The sequence below is a fragment of the Watersipora subatra genome, chromosome 8 (assembly GCF_963576615.1).
Source record: "Watersipora subatra chromosome 8, tzWatSuba1.1, whole genome shotgun sequence".
Taxonomy (NCBI): Eukaryota; Metazoa; Bryozoa; class Gymnolaemata; order Cheilostomatida; family Watersiporidae; genus Watersipora; species Watersipora subatra.
The window spans coordinates 60,641,869-60,661,439 of NC_088715.1; the positions used below are offsets into that span (position 1 = coordinate 60,641,869).

Below are 19,571 nucleotides of genomic sequence, written 5' to 3' on the forward strand. Positions count from 1 at the left end.
AAAAATACACAACAACTATTCGAGTGAATCAACGAGGTGTTGCTTGAGACTTCATTTGAAGTAAATAAATTTGCTTATTTGTTGAAGGATAGTTGACAAAGAATTTCATACTGCTGATAACTGAAACATGACCCGCCTACGATCCGATGCAAAGGAGGAAGGTGGAAGAGCTATCAAGGAATGACCTGTTATACATAAACCCAGTAATTGAGGAGCTACTGTAAGCTTGGGGAACAAATTAACACGAATTGCGGTGTTTGTTTATGGGAATATTTGCTCCATCATCTGGCAGTTTTAGCATATAGGGTAATCCACCACTTATCGCAGTTAATACAGTAATCTCTCGCGGCAAGTGAAAATCCGCAAAATAAAAACTAATGTTTTAAAGTAAATATATATACAGTGTACCCTCGAGATACGATTACCCTGATATACGATTTTTTCACCTTACGAAGTCAAACATTGTGAGATCTTCACCTCGCTATAGGAATTTTATTTCACCATAAGATTGTGAGAGAAGTTTCGCCCGAGTTGAAATTTGGCGGTCGGTGTGCTCATAACACACGTCGAAATAAAAAAGACATCGAAACATAGTGTGCCGAAAACATTTTCAGAAGGTTTAGAAGAGACACGATGATCGACTTCTCTCATGTCAGAATTCCGCGTGGAAAATTTCGTGTAAAATACTCAAGGCAGAGGAAATATTCATTTGTAGCGTTATAATATCTTTTACTATAAACTTTTAGTCAGCATATGTATATAACTACGAGTATCTACATTTAATTCGTTGGCTATGGAGTCTGAGACTGATACAAAACGAAGGAAAAAGGGTTTCTATGTCAACAAAGTTGGATGTCGTAAATAAGAAGGCATCCGTATTATTAACATTGTCAAGGAATATGATCGCAACCAATCAGCATTTGCAATTATTATTAAAACAAGAACTCCATTAAAGCAAGCACAAGAAGAAGCTTAGGACTGAAGATTTGAAGGAGTTAGAAGGCCATGCACGATCAGCATTCAAAAGGAGCAACCAATTAGTAAGGGCGAGGAGGTAGAAGATACAGAAAACCCCCACATTGGCAGAAATATTTCAAGTGTTTAATTTACTGCTGTAGAATGGTACATTAAAACAATACATGTATAATATATATTATTTATCTCTTGTGTGGTATGTTTTTCATATTTTATTCATTTTATTTGTTTCCTTTTGATTTTATGTTTTACATGCTTGTTTAACCATGTCTTTACAGATGGGCTTGTTATCTTCTATGTGAATACAATTCATCGTATGTATGTAACTCATAACTAGCTACTCAAGATAGTTGATGCATTCACATTACTTTCTGAAACTTGTTAAAGCCTTGTGCTCTAGTGTATAAATACGTACAAACTTTGTACATATGGTTACATTGATTCTTGTGCACGTTTCATACAAGAAAAACTACGGTAGCACCTTCTCTGGATCCTTCTACAAGCGTTAGCTAGCTAGCAGTTTTCTGCATTGCACCAGCATTTTTTCTTTTAAATCAGAAGAAAAATTGGACAGGACTAGACAACTTTCTTTCGCCTGCTAAAAATTCCATTTCATTACGTATTAAATTAACCTTCAAGTGTACAGCAACATAATTAACATTGATACGTTTTTACCCCCTCTCTGCTTTATTCGCTACATGTACCAGCTAAAGTCACGTTACTCCAAAGGTATGTACGTCCTGTATAATAGTAAGTAAAATTTCATTTTTCTTTTCCGTAGCCATTAAATGGTCAGGTGTGTGAGAGGCCGCTTTCGATAACTGCATCGCTCGGCCTTTCTTATTGGATTCTGGTTGAAAAAGGTTTCAACCAGACACGCTAAATTTTGTAATGAAAGTGAAGACAGAAACTCATGAAGGATAAAATTTCGTGATAATAAGTTGAAATTCAGTAAACTAATTCAAAATACATACTAAAACATAAATTAACATACTATTTTGTTACTAATTTTCAATATGTACCGCATTTTTATAAAATTTTAGACGATTTTTACCTTGTATGTTTCCATTGTATAATTACAATGGTTTCTATACCCCGACATACGGTTTTTTCACCATACGATGCCAGCCTTGGAACGGATTAACATCGTATCTCGAGGGTGCACTGTACATGTATATAATTTGAAACATATATATATTTGTATATATATTTGTATATATACAAATTCATATATATATTTGTATAGATATCTATTTTGTGTATATATATATACAAAATATGTATACTTGTATATACATTTTGTATATATACAAGTATATATATATTTGTATGTATGTTTAAAACACATATATATTTGCATATATGTTTTAAAGTCTCTGCATAAGACAAAATTTAACATCAAAATATTTTAACTGCTTTAGAAACATATTGTAATTATCTCCTAGGTGAGTAAATTGAAATTATTTTGACTGACCTTCAGTTTTTATTTCAATTTCAGCCGCAGTATTTTAAGCTAAAAAATGCAGTTACATAGTATGTACGTAGTTCGGACTTTATCTGATCTGAACACTCGTACTTGTGATAAACTGGGTTAGTTGTGAGAAGGACGCATGTTTGTAAAAGTATTTTATGTATGTACATTTATGTATTATAAGTTTTTATTGTTTTTTTAAACTAATTTGCTTTTATTAACCGCGATGTACTGAAACTGCGAAATAAATCGCATTTTAACAGTGATCAGGTTTTGTCGATTTTAAAATTTAAAAATCCTGACAGTCAGATCATCTCAAACATCAAAAACAATCGCATATGATAGAAAAATATAGATACTTTCCGATAAAATCTAATAGCTTTTTAAAGGAGGCACAATAGAAACACATATGTTTAACTGAGCCAAACATATATGTGAGTAGTACATGTTTTCAGGCATGAACAATGTAAACCAGACATTAAATACCTACAATCCTTCGTTTTTTCGTGACGTCATTCTATCGTTGTCTGCCATCTTTATGGACAACTTTTATTGTTAAAAACACGAAACTTCTGCAATTAATTATTGCAAACAATGCTTTTGTTTGCAAATTTTTCATTTTAGTATCAAAACAACACCAAGAAATATTATTATTCAACACAATGATGATCGTTTTCTACAAAAATGGCGGCTTTTTTCTGAACGAGCGCATGTGTAAACAGGGTGATGACGTCAAAAAAAAAACGATGGATTCTTAGTCTATGAGTAATCAAAGAGTTTTGACCTTGAATGCATTTAGCGGAATGAAAAACGAACATCATCAGATGAAATATAGAGCTGAATTTCCGTCGGTTTCAATTAGCTCAGTTATGTTGAAGGATTTCGGAAAGGTAACAATTCAGTAATATTGAAGTTGAAGTGACAATACTGGATTTATGCGTTTTCATCCATAGATAGTTAACAAGAAGTTCTTCAAAATGGCACATAAATGTCTGCAGCTTTTGCTAATGTTACTTTGAAAGTAATACAGCGTTTACGCATAGAACAAGAGAGGATAAGTATTCCGCAAATCAGTCTAATCCGGCAGTGAAAATGCCTCGAGAGTAATAAACCAGCACCTACTGTAGGATTTAAGCTTGTTGGAATTGGCCAACACTTTTCCAGTAAAAATCAGTCTCTGGCTGCTTGCTGGTATGTTCTACAACACATGCGTTATTTCTATCAAATGGCATATTACAGATTGAATGGGTTGCAGGAATCAAGGGCAAGATATACCATGTTCTCAATGAAAGTGTGTGAATTATAACTTTTGAGTCAATTTACGGAACTTAGGTTATGATTACAAGTTTTTAGCACTTTATTTTTTTGTACAAATTAAATTCCCATCATTAACCTTTGAAGAACCGTAGCATTAATATCTTTTGTTGAAGTCTAAATACTGTCACTTGGGACAATTACACTGATACACGCCGTGGTATTAACATCACAGCTAATGATTTACGCAAATAATCTTATTGAAGTGAGGAACCAGATGAATAAAGGCTGTGCCCAGATGAATAAAGGCTGTGCCCCAATGAAAAGGTAATATTAACAACAATATACTGGACAATCATCGTACCACAGCATCGGAGATCTTTTCTTTGAATTCGGCGACTGTAATCTAAAAACCAAGAAATACGGATATTAAATCAGATATTCTCCAATTCACAAATAGTTTATTAATGGTATATCTGCTAAGCGAGTGTATACCTCATTATGAGATGTTTAAGACTTCCATGAGACTTCCCATTTTGCAATAACCTAATACAGAACAAGATAAGAATTTGACACCAAATGCTACTTTTTAAAACCACTGTAGTTCTAACTTCTGCCGCAACAAATTGCTAAATACAAAGTTTGTAATAATGTTGCAAGTAGTCACAAACACTAACACCGCTCCGAGCGAGTAAGCATTAGTAAAAACAACAAATTCCTATCGAGCATCATAACATGAAGTCATTTGTCACAAAGCAGTTCTGGTCTTTCCTGTTCACTGACAGAGAGCTTGTAATTTTAAACCTGTTCCTACAATACTATTGTAGGTCTACGGCTGATTAAGTATCAAGCAATGCAGATCAATCTTTAGCTAATGTTTGAAACTTATCTTACTGATACAATTAATTGTGCACTCTGTTACTAAAAGAGTTAAATTCTATGTTGAAAGCCACTTTTGTATTTTACAAGGACTTAACATTTTTATATTAAAAAACTGATGTGTTGATTGGGTTGATGTTTGGACATGCGGATAAAATAACTTGAATATAACACATTGCCTGAATTTGCTTCTGCCCACTAACTCCATAGTGATTCACAACGCTTCTGTTCGCTTCTGTTCGATGAAGTGTTTATATGTACCGATATATCTTGCGTAACAATTGATGACACTCCTCTTACTTTATGCAAAACACTCATATAATGTGAAGCGAAGCTAAGCAGAGGCCATCAGTTGAAAAACCTTCAAGATATTAAACAATACTGAGACAGAACACTTTCCTGATAAAAGTTCATTCATGCCGCAGCAAATTTCTCTCAGCGAATGATTTCATGAAATGAAATTTCAGAATGAAGTTACGTTTGAGCTTGCAAAAAAAAACAATCATATTTGACAACTCTTTGTCACCAGTACACGCACGGCTGCCTAACAAGTATGATGATGCTTGACGCTCTTTTATAGTTTGCCTTCTTGCCCGAGCGAGTTTCAATAAGCGTGTGGTTACTCATGCACATAACAATGAAATAATACACGTGATTTGGCAGCTGAAAACCCTGTCATCTGATTTGGGAACTCACACTAGAGTTTATATTTATTTAGGAATTTGTGTAGAAAAAGTGAGCTCAGACCATAGAGTTATTTTCAACTATAACGATAACTCTAAGGCTCAGACCAATATGCTAACTAAATCTGTATATTCCTACATTCCTATATGCTTTAATGAACCAAGTTACAAACTAACAAAAATTCCACTCATCAACAATCTTTCAACCTATCTTAAAATAACTCTGATCAAGAATGTTGTTCACAATACACAATAACCACTAAATCTATTTTCATGCATCTTCAAACGGTGTTGTTGGTAAGTTTTCAACTTTTTTAGCCAAACTTTCAGTACTCTGTAATACTCATTTCTGAAGACTATCACGCACAAGTTTATTAGAGTGGATCATGCAAAACAAAATCAGTGCATGCCTTCAATGATTTAGCTATAGATCAAAAGGCAGGACTTGAAAATTTTGAAGTAAATTGATCAAAAGATATCATTCATATTAGAAAGATTAAAATGAAGCTGTATAAAACACTTCCTTTACGATCAGTTGCAGACAGATGGACAGAAATCTATTTTTTGCCTAGTTCTTTCTAGACCAAAAGAAGGGAAGCTTGGCCATCTTGGAATGACAGCAATGAGCTGCCAACTTGGCATAATTTTTATATAACATAGCCTATCTAAAACACTTTGTTTAAATACAATACTTAGGTATACTAGCTTGCAGGATGGGCTTACTAAAAGGTTGCGACATCTTTAAATGAATCTCAACAAGAGAGCAGTTACTTGGATGATTGGTACTTTTTATTACCTACATCAAATTTTTTATCTATATTTGGACATCGAATCAAGTATAAACCTTAAATAGAACATGCACAATGATACAAATTCAAAAGTGTCTATACCTCTTAGCATGATTGTCATAGAGGGTTAAAAACTGCAGGACCCAAACAAAAAATACGGCCTGCAAAAGTATTTTTATAGAGTTCTGGAACACAGATGTTAGCTTTGGAATAGGCATATGAAATTACATGTAAAATCGGAAAAAAATACATAAACTGGCACTACCCTCGATTTTTCGTTTGAGAAATTAAGTAAAATTTTACGAAATTGTAGAGTTACGCTGGTTGCAGTGTACTGACAAACTTTGCAGCTTTGTCAAAATGAAGATAAGATCATACAGTAAAAAGAAGCATCCTGGTGCTGTTGAACGGTTCATGGTGATTTCACCGAAATACACACATGTCATTAGGCTATTTGTCGAAATTAAACCCTTTTGCTAAAAAGTGGGGATTTGGTCAAAAATATAGGCTAATAGCCAAAACTTGAATCATTTAGTAGAAAATAACAATATTGGACAAAAATATTATTAATTATAATATTATTACTAAGTTTTTACCTGTTAGCTAAATTTATATTCAACTTAGCGTTAGTTTGGCTTTATAACTTTGCACTAGCTGTAACAGCTCAACATATGCTATGCTATAATTGTTGTACGGCAAAATACTTCACACACTATGTTAATAAGCATGCAACTTTCTTTATATAAAATTCTGCAACCATTTGTTTGATTATATATACATTGTACGTGTATAGCATATTGTGTGTTCCATTGATTTAAGGTCCAAGTTGCTAGTCAAAATTTGATTTGTTAAAAGCTGCCACAACTTTACCAATATGCATATTAATAAATTTGTCATTTGGCTATATCTAGTGAAATCTTTTGAGATGGCATAATTGTGATGTTAAAGATGCAAAATGATAGTGTTAAATAGTCATCAATGTCACCTGATAGTCTATGAATTCGACTAATAGTCTGTCGGCAACAACGGTTTTGACCATTACACTTTCGACTAAAACTCCATTTATTCCTTTGAACACCATTTAGTAAGCATTTGAACAAGTCGCAAACGAACAGACTTGAAGACCGACCCATTGTTTAACTCAATCGTGTCTAGAACTAATAGAGACATCTTTGATTAACCAACAAAACAAATTGAAAAGCTGGCACGAAAATACTTCAATATATACCACGTGAAGTTTAAAACCAAATATAATTAGTCTGTGTAGAAATCCTCATCTGAATACTCAAAAAAGATCATAGGGTCTAATGATTGATAGCTTCAAAATGGAAAATGCTATGTAAATGTCGAAACTTAATTTCAACAGTGCGAAAAATGTTTAGCGATTGATCGTTCAACCAAAATGTCGGCAAAATGTCAGATGTTGAGTCATCAACAGAAAAAAAACGTAACTTTTTATCCACATTTCACTGGCCAAAGACAATTAAATTGTTCGACTTTAGATAATGATGTCTGAGTACCTCATCATCAACAGTGAAACTTGTATTTCGGCCATCCAGTGTCTTGACTTTGACGTCGAACATCACAAGAGCCCAACGGATCCGAGTGAAACTGCGAACTACTAGAGCAAGTAGTGTAGCTACTTTGAAATTTCCAAAAGGAAACGATGGTGCGCCCATGCGCAATGAACTTCTAGTCTATCATACGCGGCGTAGTGTTATGATAATAAGTCATTGTCAAGAACGAAGGCTAGGACACACAAGTTCTAGAAAATTGCACCAACTGCGAATCACAATCATTTAGTTTTCAACACTGTGACAGGCAAGAGCCACGCTATATTAGTAAACAACTCGGAAAGCATAACTATGGCAGACGAATGGAACTCCGTAACAGTATTAAGAAAGAGAGGGCCGACTGCTGCTGCAACCAAATCGTCAAAAGTGGGTCACATTCTTTCAGCTACCGAGTTGTATATTTGTGAATTGCGCAACTTTTATGGTTGTGTTGATGTATCCATGTAGTGGCTGTAGTGTACATTCTTGTAGCCGTCACTGAACGACAAGATGATCTTTTCATTTGAAAGGGAGCAAATTGTTTATAAAATACAACAAACAAATACATGCCACAACTTACCAACGGAACCACGTGTTGCAAATACTGTATGTTTCAAGGGTTTATTACAGCTAAAGATATTTAGGACTAAGATATTTTTTCAGTTAGCGACCTCATTATTTTGCAGAACAGGGATAGTCTAACGCTGATTGTTTGGTCATGTGCAATATATGTACTTGAAATCGTACAAATGATAACTCTTTGTGTTAGTATATTACTTTCAGTGTTTTTGGGGAAAAATATATATGTAGTATTACTTTTTCTTAATGACGTACTAGCTGTGCTATTCAGCGTTTCCCGTTTAATAAAAAGTCTTTATACAAAAAATTGATTTGTATTTAACGTGTAATAACAACATTTTCCGATCTAACTTTCAAACTACATAGGTATCATGAAAGAAATTTTTTGTGTAGTTGAAATAAATTCAGAGAAAAAATAAAAGCACCTGTAAAGGTTTTCAAACGTTGTCAAACAACTGTAACTTTCAAACTTCATATCATGAGAACGAAATAAAATTCCTGACTATGTTGAATTAATAATAGCAATTCTTGCATAGAAGTGTGTGGGTATAAAAAGGTTACTGTTCCACCAGAAGCTATCCATCAAAACTTATCAAAAGCTATCCATCAAAAACAGAATACGACGATACTAAAAAATATGACAGAATATGGTAGTATTTTTAGTTGGAATTTTATTAGAACAATGTTTGCCAAAATTCTTAACAAAGGAATCATAATGCGTGGGCGCAAGGTTAAACTAATTAGCAGGGGTATGTCGAATATAAAAATGTCTATTATCAATACGCCGTTCTAGCTCAGTGGTAGGGCATCCGGATAAGAAACTTGTTGACACATTTGTCGTGTGTTCGAATCCATCAAACACGGAATTTTAATACCAAGATTTTAATAGCTATAGCCGGAATGCAGACATACGACATACTTTGAGAAATATATACTAGCTGTGTTGCCCGGCTAATAAAAACGTCTGGACAGAAAATTGATTTGTATTCAACATATAACAACATCTCCCATTCTAACTTTCAAACTACATACCATGAGAAAAGCGTTTTGTGTAGTTGAAATAAATTAAGAGAAAAATAAAAACAACTGAAAGTTTTAAGGCTTTGTCAATCAACTGTAACTTTCAAGCTATTAGCCTGGCTAATTGCCGATGGAAAATTCCAGTAAGCTAGGTTTCTGATGACGGTAAGCCATGACATTGCGTCAGCATTGTTGTTCAGCTACTGCTGTTCTAATGATAGCTATAGCCGGAATGCAGACAGACGGAAATTGAGAAATATATTTATATATAGACTAGCTGTGCTACCCAGCGTTGCCCGGGTAATAAAAAGATTTTGGACAGAAAATTGATTTGTATTTAACATATAACAACACTTGCCATTCTAACTTTTAAACTACATATCATGAGAGTAGTGTTTTGTGTAGTTGAAATAAATTAAAGGGAGAAAATAAAAACAACTGAAAAGGTTTTCAAGCTTTTTCAAACAACTATCACTTTCAAACTTCATATCATGAGAAAAGTGTTTTGTGTAATTGAAATAATTTGAGAGAAAATGAAAACAACTGTAAAGGTTTTCAAACTTTGTCAAACAACTGTAACTTTCAAACTTCATATCATGAGGACGAAATAAAATTCCTGACTATGTTGAATTAATAATAGCAATTCTTGCATAGAAGTGTGTGGGTATAAAAAGGTTACTGTTCCACCAGAAGCTATCCATCAAAACTTTGAATACGACGGTACTAAAAAATATGACAGAATATGGTAGTATTTTTAGTTGAAATTTTATTAGAATAATGTTTGCCAAAAATGGTTGAATAAAAAAATTAATATTAATAATAAAGATTGGAAACTAACCAAGTAATAATAACAGTGATAAGAAAATGAATAATGTTTAAACTTCAAACGCGATACTCAAATTATGTTTAAAAAAATTCAAGTTGAAATAATAACGACGATAAAACAAGCTTTACAAACTTATATTATAAACTTCAAAAGTTATAAGAAGTTTATAAATGAAATAAGAGAATGTAAATTTATATATCTATATATATATTTCTCAAAGTATGTAAATGTTTGTATATATAAGAGAGTGAGAAATAACTGATATTTGTAATCTTACACGATAAATCTTACAGTAATCTTACAAATGCTTGTTGTGAAATGTGAAATTAATCTATCGTCTTTTTTGGCGTCATCAAGTCGTTTGCACATGCGCTCGTTCACGAAAAAGCCGCCATACTTGTAGAAAACGATCGTTTTTTTTTTATTTGATAGTGCGTTTTGGTGTTGTTTTGATAATATAATAAAAAAAATTGCAAAGCATCGTTTTCAAAAACTCATTGCAAAAGCTTCAGTTTTTAACGATGAAATTGTCTATAAAGATGGCCGACAACGATAAATTGAGGTCACGAAAAAAACGAAGGATTACGAATTACTAATTGGTTAGGTTTAGAAGGAAAGATGTGTAAGCTAATACACCTAGCTGCACAACTGTTGAATTGTAACAACAACCTAACTGTAATAAAATAGTCTGTGGACAGAAAATTTATTTGTATTTAACCCTTTCACTGCCGTCCATGTACAAATTTAGCTATCGACCAACTGCCAGCCATTTTACCGAAAATTTCCGATATTGATTCATGATATGTATACAATTTTTTTTTTCAATTTCAAACTTTATCTAGAACATTTTTGTTACATATTTTGTTTTGCCAACATTTTAACTAACACTGCTATGCAAAAGATTCAATGTATCTATACTTTGTGCGATGATAAAGCTATGTGAAGCTACGATCGCAATGAAGCCAAAATTTCCGCACTCTTACAAAACTATTACTTTCACCACTATCAGAGTCAGTGCATCTACTTTAATTATCTGTATAGTCACGAAAATCTGAATCTTAATTGGCTATAATATCATCAACATCAGTAATTATCTGTTTTCGGACTTGCGCGGTACTTAACAAAACTTACACAAAAAATGTTCGTTTTTAGGTTGGAAATTCTCAAACAAAAATTTTAAATTGCTTCATTACTATAGCTAATTTTATAGATAAATCTTCAGACGACACTGTCAATATCATCAAAGTCCTAAAGACTGTGGGTTATGATATCAACGAATAATAAAATTAAGCTACTACGTAATTGCTAGGAAAGTCGCAAAAATGCGTCTATGACACTCCACCATAGAAAACTCATAAATGCGTTTTTGGCAGTTAAAGGGCATATAACAACATTCGTCATTCTACCTGAAAACAACTGTAAACAATTTGTCAAACAACTTTTAAACTTCATATCATGAGAAAAAAATGTTTTGTGCAGGTCAAATAAATTAAAAAAATAAAACGACTATTAAAGGGTTTAGATGTAAAAGTGAAATAATTAGCAAGTAATAGTTCAATTAAGTCTGCTTTGCAACGATTACAATAAGAGATGATTCGGTAATGATACAATTAAAATGAACTGAGAAAACAAAATAAAAATTCTGAATATGTTGGATTAATAATAACAATTCTTGCATAGAAGTGTGTGTATAAAAAGTTAATGTTCCACCAACAGCTATCCATCAAAACTCTGAATACGACGATACTGGTACGACGATATGTAAAAATGATATTGTAGTGTCATCGTCTGATCGAAGGTGAGAGAATCTAGAGGCTATTCTTACTCGAGATGATACTATTGTTTGCGTGAAAAGTATTAACCTTTACAGCGATTTAGCAATTGAACCTTACAAAAAGCCGGAAATAGAGGTACGCAAAAAAGGCATTGTGTTTCATAGAGTTAATAGAATTTAATCGATAAATTCAATAGAATTTAATCGATAAATTCTAATATCGAGAGGGTCTATTGTTGATATCGTTTTGCCTAAAACAAGTTAGCCCTAATACGGTGAGGACAAAAAAGCATTGTATGTCATAGAACTAAAAGAGTTCATAGAGTTGTAATTATTACGTCATTTTGGTGTGAAAACGGAAAACGATGTATACGTTATTTATAAAAAGTGAGTAATGGTATGAGATTCCGTCGTCTCGTGGTTTTAGCGTTGATTTCACAATCTGCGTTCGCGATCTTCATGAGTTCAAGTGCAGCATAATGCGGAATTTTAAATTCAAAATTTTAATAGCTATAGCTGGACATACAGAAAACATACTTTGAGAAATATATATATATAGAAGATATAGATTGATCTTTTTAGCTTGCTCTAACATTTTGCTTAGTTATACTACAAAAATCACAGCACTGGTTGCCAAGTGTCCGGTCTGATGTTTTACCACTTTGGTTTTCTTTTCAATACTTTTTTCAACCATAGGATAGAATGTCCTTGAGTCCTAGTCAAATTGACCGTATTCATATAATACTGTTGAGAACAAACTGAGAACTGCTGTTATCCGGTAACACCAACATGTTTGAATTAACTTCAAGATTACCATAGAGATAGATAACGGGAGGGAGCGAATCAAAATTTATCAGTTTCACTATGAGATTGCCAAAATTAACACCTGTTAGAGAATCACTCAATCAGTATACACAGCAAAAATATCTAGAGAAGTGTTCCTAAATTAATCGCTGCAAAAGCGCATTCGCAGTGCCCTGAAATAGTGGTAATAAAATTCTAGGAAGCCGAACAGGTTAGCAAGGATAGAAGAGTGTAGCGCATAAGGACAGGGGAAACTACCTGAACAATGAGACAGTCCAAGTGATCAAATCATGCCGTTGCAAACATTGATGAAGCATAGCTGGTAGTAGAGTACCTGACTGGGTAGCCGGTCCCTGCCCTTCTATGAATGTGTTTAGCTAATCTGTTTTCCCTAATGAGTATTTCTACTATGCCTATATACCGGGCCTAATTGAGCAAATTTTCTAGCTTGTGATTTTGTCTTTTCGTAAGGTTTTCATTATTTTCATGAAGGAGTGTCAAAGCTTATAAATAAAGTCCAGTAAATAAAGTCCAGTAAATAAAACGATAACGCAATAGACTGCACTTAGCTCTCACTGGGATACTGTAGTTTTTTCAGTTTTCTCGACTTAGCATATGTTGTGCTCATTTTTTCATATGAACCGTGAATTACTTGCGTAGTCCTGCATTACCAGCTATTGCACTCCTGAAATGTACAACATTCTTGAAAGGTGTCAATGTATCTTTGTACATGGATGTCTGCAGCTGTTTATGGCCCCAAAGGGTAGCCATGAAAAATCTGTCAACTAACTTTGGAATGTTCTATGAATCGTTCGTCGAATATATAGCTTTTAAAATCTTGGAATGAAAAGCTCGCGTCGTGCTGGATTTGAACTCACGAAGAATGCAACCACAAGTTTCTAAATGTGCATCTAACCACAAGGCTACAAAGTTCTTTCAATTCCATAACTCTTACCATATGTCGTGTACCCTTTTCCGATTGTACACGCTAAATGATGTATTAACTATTAATTGATACATTGCGCCCATGGGTTACGATGCCCCTGTTATAAAATATTTTTTGCCTAACCATGAAACACGATGCTTTTTCATTTTCGTCATACCAGAGAGAATCTGTTTTCCGCCATACGATATCAATAAAAGTTTCTCTTGAAATTAGTTTGGCGATTGGTGTAGGCTACTGATTACGACAAAATAACAAAAATTTCTATATGCTATTCACCGAAATACCTTCCACAACGCCGGAAAGAGATATACATTGCTCACTATGTCAGTTCAGCGTTATTCGTAATGGTAAAAATGGATTCCCACACAGATAAGTGGTAAAATTTTAGGTAAAGTTTGAAGTTTAGTAAAATACTTACTAAATCTTCCTTCAAGTATGTTTTTATTAAGATCAATTCATTTAAGTTAGATTCACCATTTATGTTACATGAATGTCTCGAATGTAAAAACTCCCTACGGTGTGTACTGTGCGTAGTGCACTGTAATGTTACATTTTCTTGCAGATCATAACCACTAAATTGTATACTAAAATTATTGTAGGTAACTATAGTTACTAAGATTGTAATATTGTTTTGTTACTAATTTTTAATGATGATAAATTTGATGATTTTTACTAGGAAGTGTTTACATTAGATAATCACAATGGGTTTTTATCCCACTCTATACGATATTTTTGTGTTATGATGCCAACACTGAAACAAAATAAAATCATATAATATTATACCAAATGATTTTTCATTGTAATCGTAGCAAAACAGACTATACTTAGCCATTACTTGCTAATGATTTCACATTTACATTTAAACATCTTTGCAGTTTTAATTTTTCTCCTAATTTATTTCAACAAAACACTTCTTTTATGGTATGAAATTTAAAAGTTACAGTTGTTTGAAAAAGTTTAATAACATTTGCAGTTGTTTTATTGTTTCTCCTAATTCATTTGAGCTGCACCTGTAAAAAACACTTCACATGATATGAAGTTGAAAGGTTAGAATGGTAAATGTTGTATATGCTAAATAAAAACAAATTTCCTACCCAAAGACTTTTTTATTACGTGGGCAAAGCCCGGGCATTCAGCAAACCATACCGGAAATTGAGCGGGTTGTATAAAGATAGGGACTCGCGTCTGCACTCAACCTAAATATTGAACTAGGTCAAACTACCTTCCAGCAACTAGTTTTACTAGAATTAGTTTAATGGCTGACTATTAATGCTTTTGTTGCAGGCTGTCAATGCTGCTATGCGATCTGGTGTAGAAGTTGAAACTTCCAAAAAATGTAAGTTTCACGCTCATAACATTCAATTTTAGTTGCGTTAGAGAATTAGTGTCATTAAATGTGCTTATAGCTTGCTTATTCTTACAAACTAGTGATTTCTCAGCAATTGGTGAGATGGGTGAAGAAACTCATTTCTCATGTCATGTAGTCTGCGCTTAACTTTAGATGGAGCTGGTGGAAATGCCCAGCACATGACTACTAAGAATACAGCCGCCTTGGACAGAGAGACAGAAGAGCTTCACCATGAAAAAGTCACTTTGAGTGTAGCCCGTGCAATTCAGCAGGCAAGACAGGCAAAAGGGTTGACGCAGAAGGAGCTTTCTACAGTAAGGGCACTAAATCCTTTTCAATATTTTGATAACATCTAGGACTGTTTCATTTACCGACTATGTGCGAGTTGAAAATGTCTTTTTCACTAGATTTGCAAGTTTTGTATTGGCATGAATAAACTCAATTTGAAAACTATTGACAGATAATATATTGAAGGCAATCCATAAATGAGATCTGCAATTTTGTTGCACTCAACTAAAATCTTACCTATATAATTTATTCCAGGAGTTGTGTACGCATGTGATTGCTGGAACTATTTACAATTAATACTATATCAAACTTTTTTATGCTGCTTTTCTGTTGATATTATTACTTAACAAATTGAGCTTCTCAATTTGGGTGTCATGCTTTTTCTGTTGTAGAAAATAGCAGAAAAACCACAAATCGTGAATGAATATGAAGCAGGAAAAGCCATACCTAACAACGCTATTCTTGGGAAACTTGAAAGAGCTCTCGGTATGTAGCTAGTCACATGCTCCAAATGTTCACTGCTCGATTGATCTGTCTGCACCACCATGGCGCATTTCACTCGTGAGAATGAGCTAATTCAAGAAAAACTTGTTCACCTATCGCAGATCAATTTGCAACAATACAAATTATGCAGTAATACAAATGATGGGGTAAGAATGTTCTATTAAAACTGGAAGGAAAAAATTTTTAAGATAATACACAAAACAGTTTTAGAAAATACTTAATAATATTCTTCTGTTGAGAAAAGCAAGTTGCGCATGTTAAGTGCTATATGCATATGAAATTAAAAATGGGCAATATTCATACAAACGACAATGTTTTAAATAATATTGATTTAAGATAGTTATGAAGAAAATTAATTTTAATTAAAATAAGTTAAGAAGAAACGTAAATAATGTAACAAATTGATTAAGTTTAGTGTGAATAAGTTCATACCATGGCTCTATATCTAGAATTGAAGGAAGACTAGCAAAGTGTGCATTCATGGCAGCCGATGTGATGCTTGATTCTCAAAGTCAGATACCTCATGTGATGCAATCGAAGTGAACTCAAGAAGTTACTGCCAGGCCTGCTATTTCCTGTATGATTTCTTTTGCTGCTGCCTGAATCGCAAAGCTAAGTGTGATTCAGACAGCAATTCATGTCCGAATGCGAGGCTCAATTGTGTGGCGCTTGAAAAATTGGATTTTAAGCATGCTTCAAAACCTTTTGAAGCATTAGTTAAGTTCTAAAGATGTTGTCAAAAGTGTCCCAGCCAGTTGGTTTCGATTAATTAAGATAATTAGAAATATTTTTATACATGTATAATAAGTGATCATATTGTGTAAAAAACTCAGTTCAAATTTGTTAGAAATACAATGTAAACAGTTATAAATGAAAAACTACTCTAACATATATCTATTTAAATAAGGAACAACAACTTTATGTCATATGCTATAATATTTACATTAAAATCCCAAATTCACTTACAATTTAAAAGTAAACTTGAAATTTAAGAACCTACCCGAATATTCTCTGCGCAATAGAATTTTGATCTAAAAACTTATGCAGATTTGTTTTTTTGTTGTTGTCCGTAACATAAAATTCTGTGCAACGTTTGTGTACTTTTGTAGAACTAACGATTGTCAATTTAGTCAGTCTGTTTGTTCTACAACACATGCAGATGGCGACTTTCTGCTCCGACTGGATATTATCGTTTGATAGCCTAACGAAATCAGGCTACTATATTTTTAGTAGTTGTGTTAGGATGTAATGATTTTGTTATGGACTGCGGAAGGCGGTATTAATTTTCTTAGTTTAATTAATTTAGTTATCTTTTAAACTAGAACTAAATTAGAAACCTAAACTATCAGGAACTAGAACTTTTAGTTATAGTTATCCTTAAAACACATCTTGTCATTTAGTGCTGTGTTGTGTGAAACTTATTACTGCGTAGTTGTTCCACTATAACATCAAATTATCCTGAGCTACGCTAGGTATCGTTGTGTTCAGATGTCAATGCTTTAGGGTTGATTAATGAAATAATTGACAGCGCTACTTCATATAATCATTTTATGGCTTGGAGATAATTTTGATGAAAAATTGCGTAAAATCCTGTTTCCAAGAATTAACAAAAGATGGTTCACTACATCTATGTGCATGATGAAATTTTTGGTGCTTTTAGATTTCTTTTTTTTTATTTCTTTAAGGGTGTGAGAAAAAATATCTATTCGATTAGTATTACGCATACTCTACAGGATAAAATTGTTCGATGGATTTACTAATTCGCGTACTGTCGATTCCACGAATTATTAAAATCCGCGAATAATTGATTTCATTTTTACCACGAGGCAGAATAACTACTACCTCAAATTAAAAACTAGCCGCTAGGCAGAGTTAGTAAACGTAGCTGAGTTCCAAACTCTTTTAAAATCATCGCTGGGACTTTACGTTGAGGCCATTGCCAGTGCATCAGACTTCTTTACAAAATTATTCAAGGTTGTCACAAGTTATTCGGAAATCAGCACGGCTTCATCGCACAAATCTTTCTTGCAGTTCTTTACGTTGATAAAACTCATAACATACCGCAAGCCGTTGGTTCACCAAAGGCCTCCAAGTCGATGAATATTAATGAAAACTTCTAGATTCATTCAAAAAATTTATAGCTTAGCATGATCGACATAAGTTTTTTAGCTAAATAGAAACCTAAACGCGTGGTATACGCATGTGAAGGTTTTACTCTAGTGTTAGCTTTCACGGATTAATTTATTCGCGAATATGTTCATCCGCGAATAATTTGGTCCGCCAAAATGCTTGAAAAGATAATTTTCACGAAATTCAACTCCGCGAATAATTTCATCTTGTAGGGTATTCATCAATTTATATTTATCTTCTACATAACCATTTCACTGGTATGTGAACAACACTAGGATAGCTCTATTGAAGACTGCAAACGAACCCAATAAAACATTTTAGTGTACACCAAACAATTTTTTACAACAAGGTAAGTGTTTGGTTATAGCCTTAAACACAAATAAGAAGTTGTGGACCACATCTGTGTAACTACTTGTCTAATGTCAATGGACTTTCCCAGACTATGTTCTCATGTATTTTCATACCTTCCCAGGAAGATAAAAACAGCCATGGTTATCATAAAACTATGATATAGATTTCTGAATACATTATACGTACCCCCTTAATCCAAAAGCGTTTTTAATTATTTTAAACATTTCATCTTAGTTTCACAAGTTGTTTTTGTTTTGCCAAAGCTATGGTGGGTCTCTTTAAGGTAGTTGTAGGAAAGGAGGCCAGTAGGTATATCTCTTTATAAATCAGCTTTTAGTGGATATATGTTCTCAATAAACTTGTAAAATGTCAAAAATATCTGGCAGATTTTCCATCACTCGGATTTACAATAAAGTAAAACTTATCTCTTAGTACAGGCGATTAAGTATATCAGCAGTAAGGCAGCCTCCCATTTTACTTGTTTCTGGTTGGCTCTCTTACAATGCGATATAACTACCGTTGATACTCTTTTGAAAGTATTTCCAATTCTAATAATTCCGTTTCATTCAATTTTACTGTAATAAAATTAATTGTTAATGGTCTATCTTTTGTCAGCCTATTCAAATGTATTTCAAAAGCTATCTGTCATAGATTATCTTATACAGATCAAATCGCTCGTGCTTCTATCTAATACAAGCTTGTTTTTTTGAAGGCGTAAAGTTGAGGGGCAAGGATATCGGCAAGCCGCTTGAACCTCGAGGCAAGGGTGGAGCCGCCAAAAAATGAGCTAGTAAACGCTATAAACAGCCAGAAAGACATCTTTCATTGTTTGGTTACTTGCTGTATGCTCATAAACATCAACCCGTTATTCACAAATGATCTTTGAAGTTATGCTTGCTTACATAAGTAATACATATAAGAATGTGTAATAGGTATCTCTGAATATTCTAATATACATGTACGTATGCTGAATATTTTATTGGCAGGATGGTTTGTTTTAGTGCATAGATGTCAAGGACATGATAAAATGCATCTCATATTCAAGCTCAATTTTCTGGCCCAAAATGTTTGTGTTTCTCTGTAATTTAATCCATTTAGATTTGCTGCCCGACGTTGCCCGAGTATTAAAAATCAGCTTATAAACAGTGAGAAGTAATGAGAGTTGCCTGCCACTTGCTATTAGCCTGGCAGATTGCCAATGGAAAATGTTAGGAAACTAATGACAATCACTTACTCACACAATCACCCTGCGGTGTATACAAAGCCGTTGGGTATGTGCTCGCATATATTGACTTATAGCGGAATGCTAAAACTTGTTCTCTGTGGCCTATTGGGTAGGCCGTTGGACTGGCAAACAGTAGAGTCTGAGATCAAATCTTCTTCCTTACGGATTCTTTA

The 19,571-nt window shown here is 33.5% G+C and overlaps 2 protein-coding genes across 2 annotated transcripts in view; one reads left to right on the plus strand and one right to left on the minus strand.

Annotated features, from left to right (window-relative positions):
• Window positions 1-7,698, minus strand: part of LOC137401428 (large proline-rich protein BAG6-like) — a 58,040-nt gene extending 50,342 nt beyond the window's left edge. The window contains exons 1-3 of the mRNA XM_068087765.1: window positions 7,571-7,698; window positions 4,065-4,106; window positions 3,569-3,644 (exon numbers count right to left, since the gene is read on the minus strand). Coding sequence (XP_067943866.1) covers window positions 3,569-3,644; window positions 4,065-4,106; window positions 7,571-7,633 — 181 coding nt within the window. The 5' untranslated portion in view covers window positions 7,634-7,698. The remainder of the gene's footprint in view (window positions 1-3,568; window positions 3,645-4,064; window positions 4,107-7,570) is intronic.
• A 116-nt stretch (window positions 7,699-7,814) lies between these two features.
• Window positions 7,815-19,223, plus strand: LOC137401477 (endothelial differentiation-related factor 1-like). Its single transcript, XM_068087842.1, has 5 exons — window positions 7,815-7,990; window positions 14,837-14,888; window positions 15,054-15,214; window positions 15,581-15,674; window positions 18,886-19,223. The coding sequence occupies exons 1-5, from the start codon at window positions 7,916-7,918 to the stop codon at window positions 18,957-18,959; spliced, it is 456 nt and encodes a 151-aa protein (XP_067943943.1). The 5' UTR covers window positions 7,815-7,915; the 3' UTR covers window positions 18,960-19,223.
• Window positions 19,224-19,571: the final 348 nt, after the last annotated feature.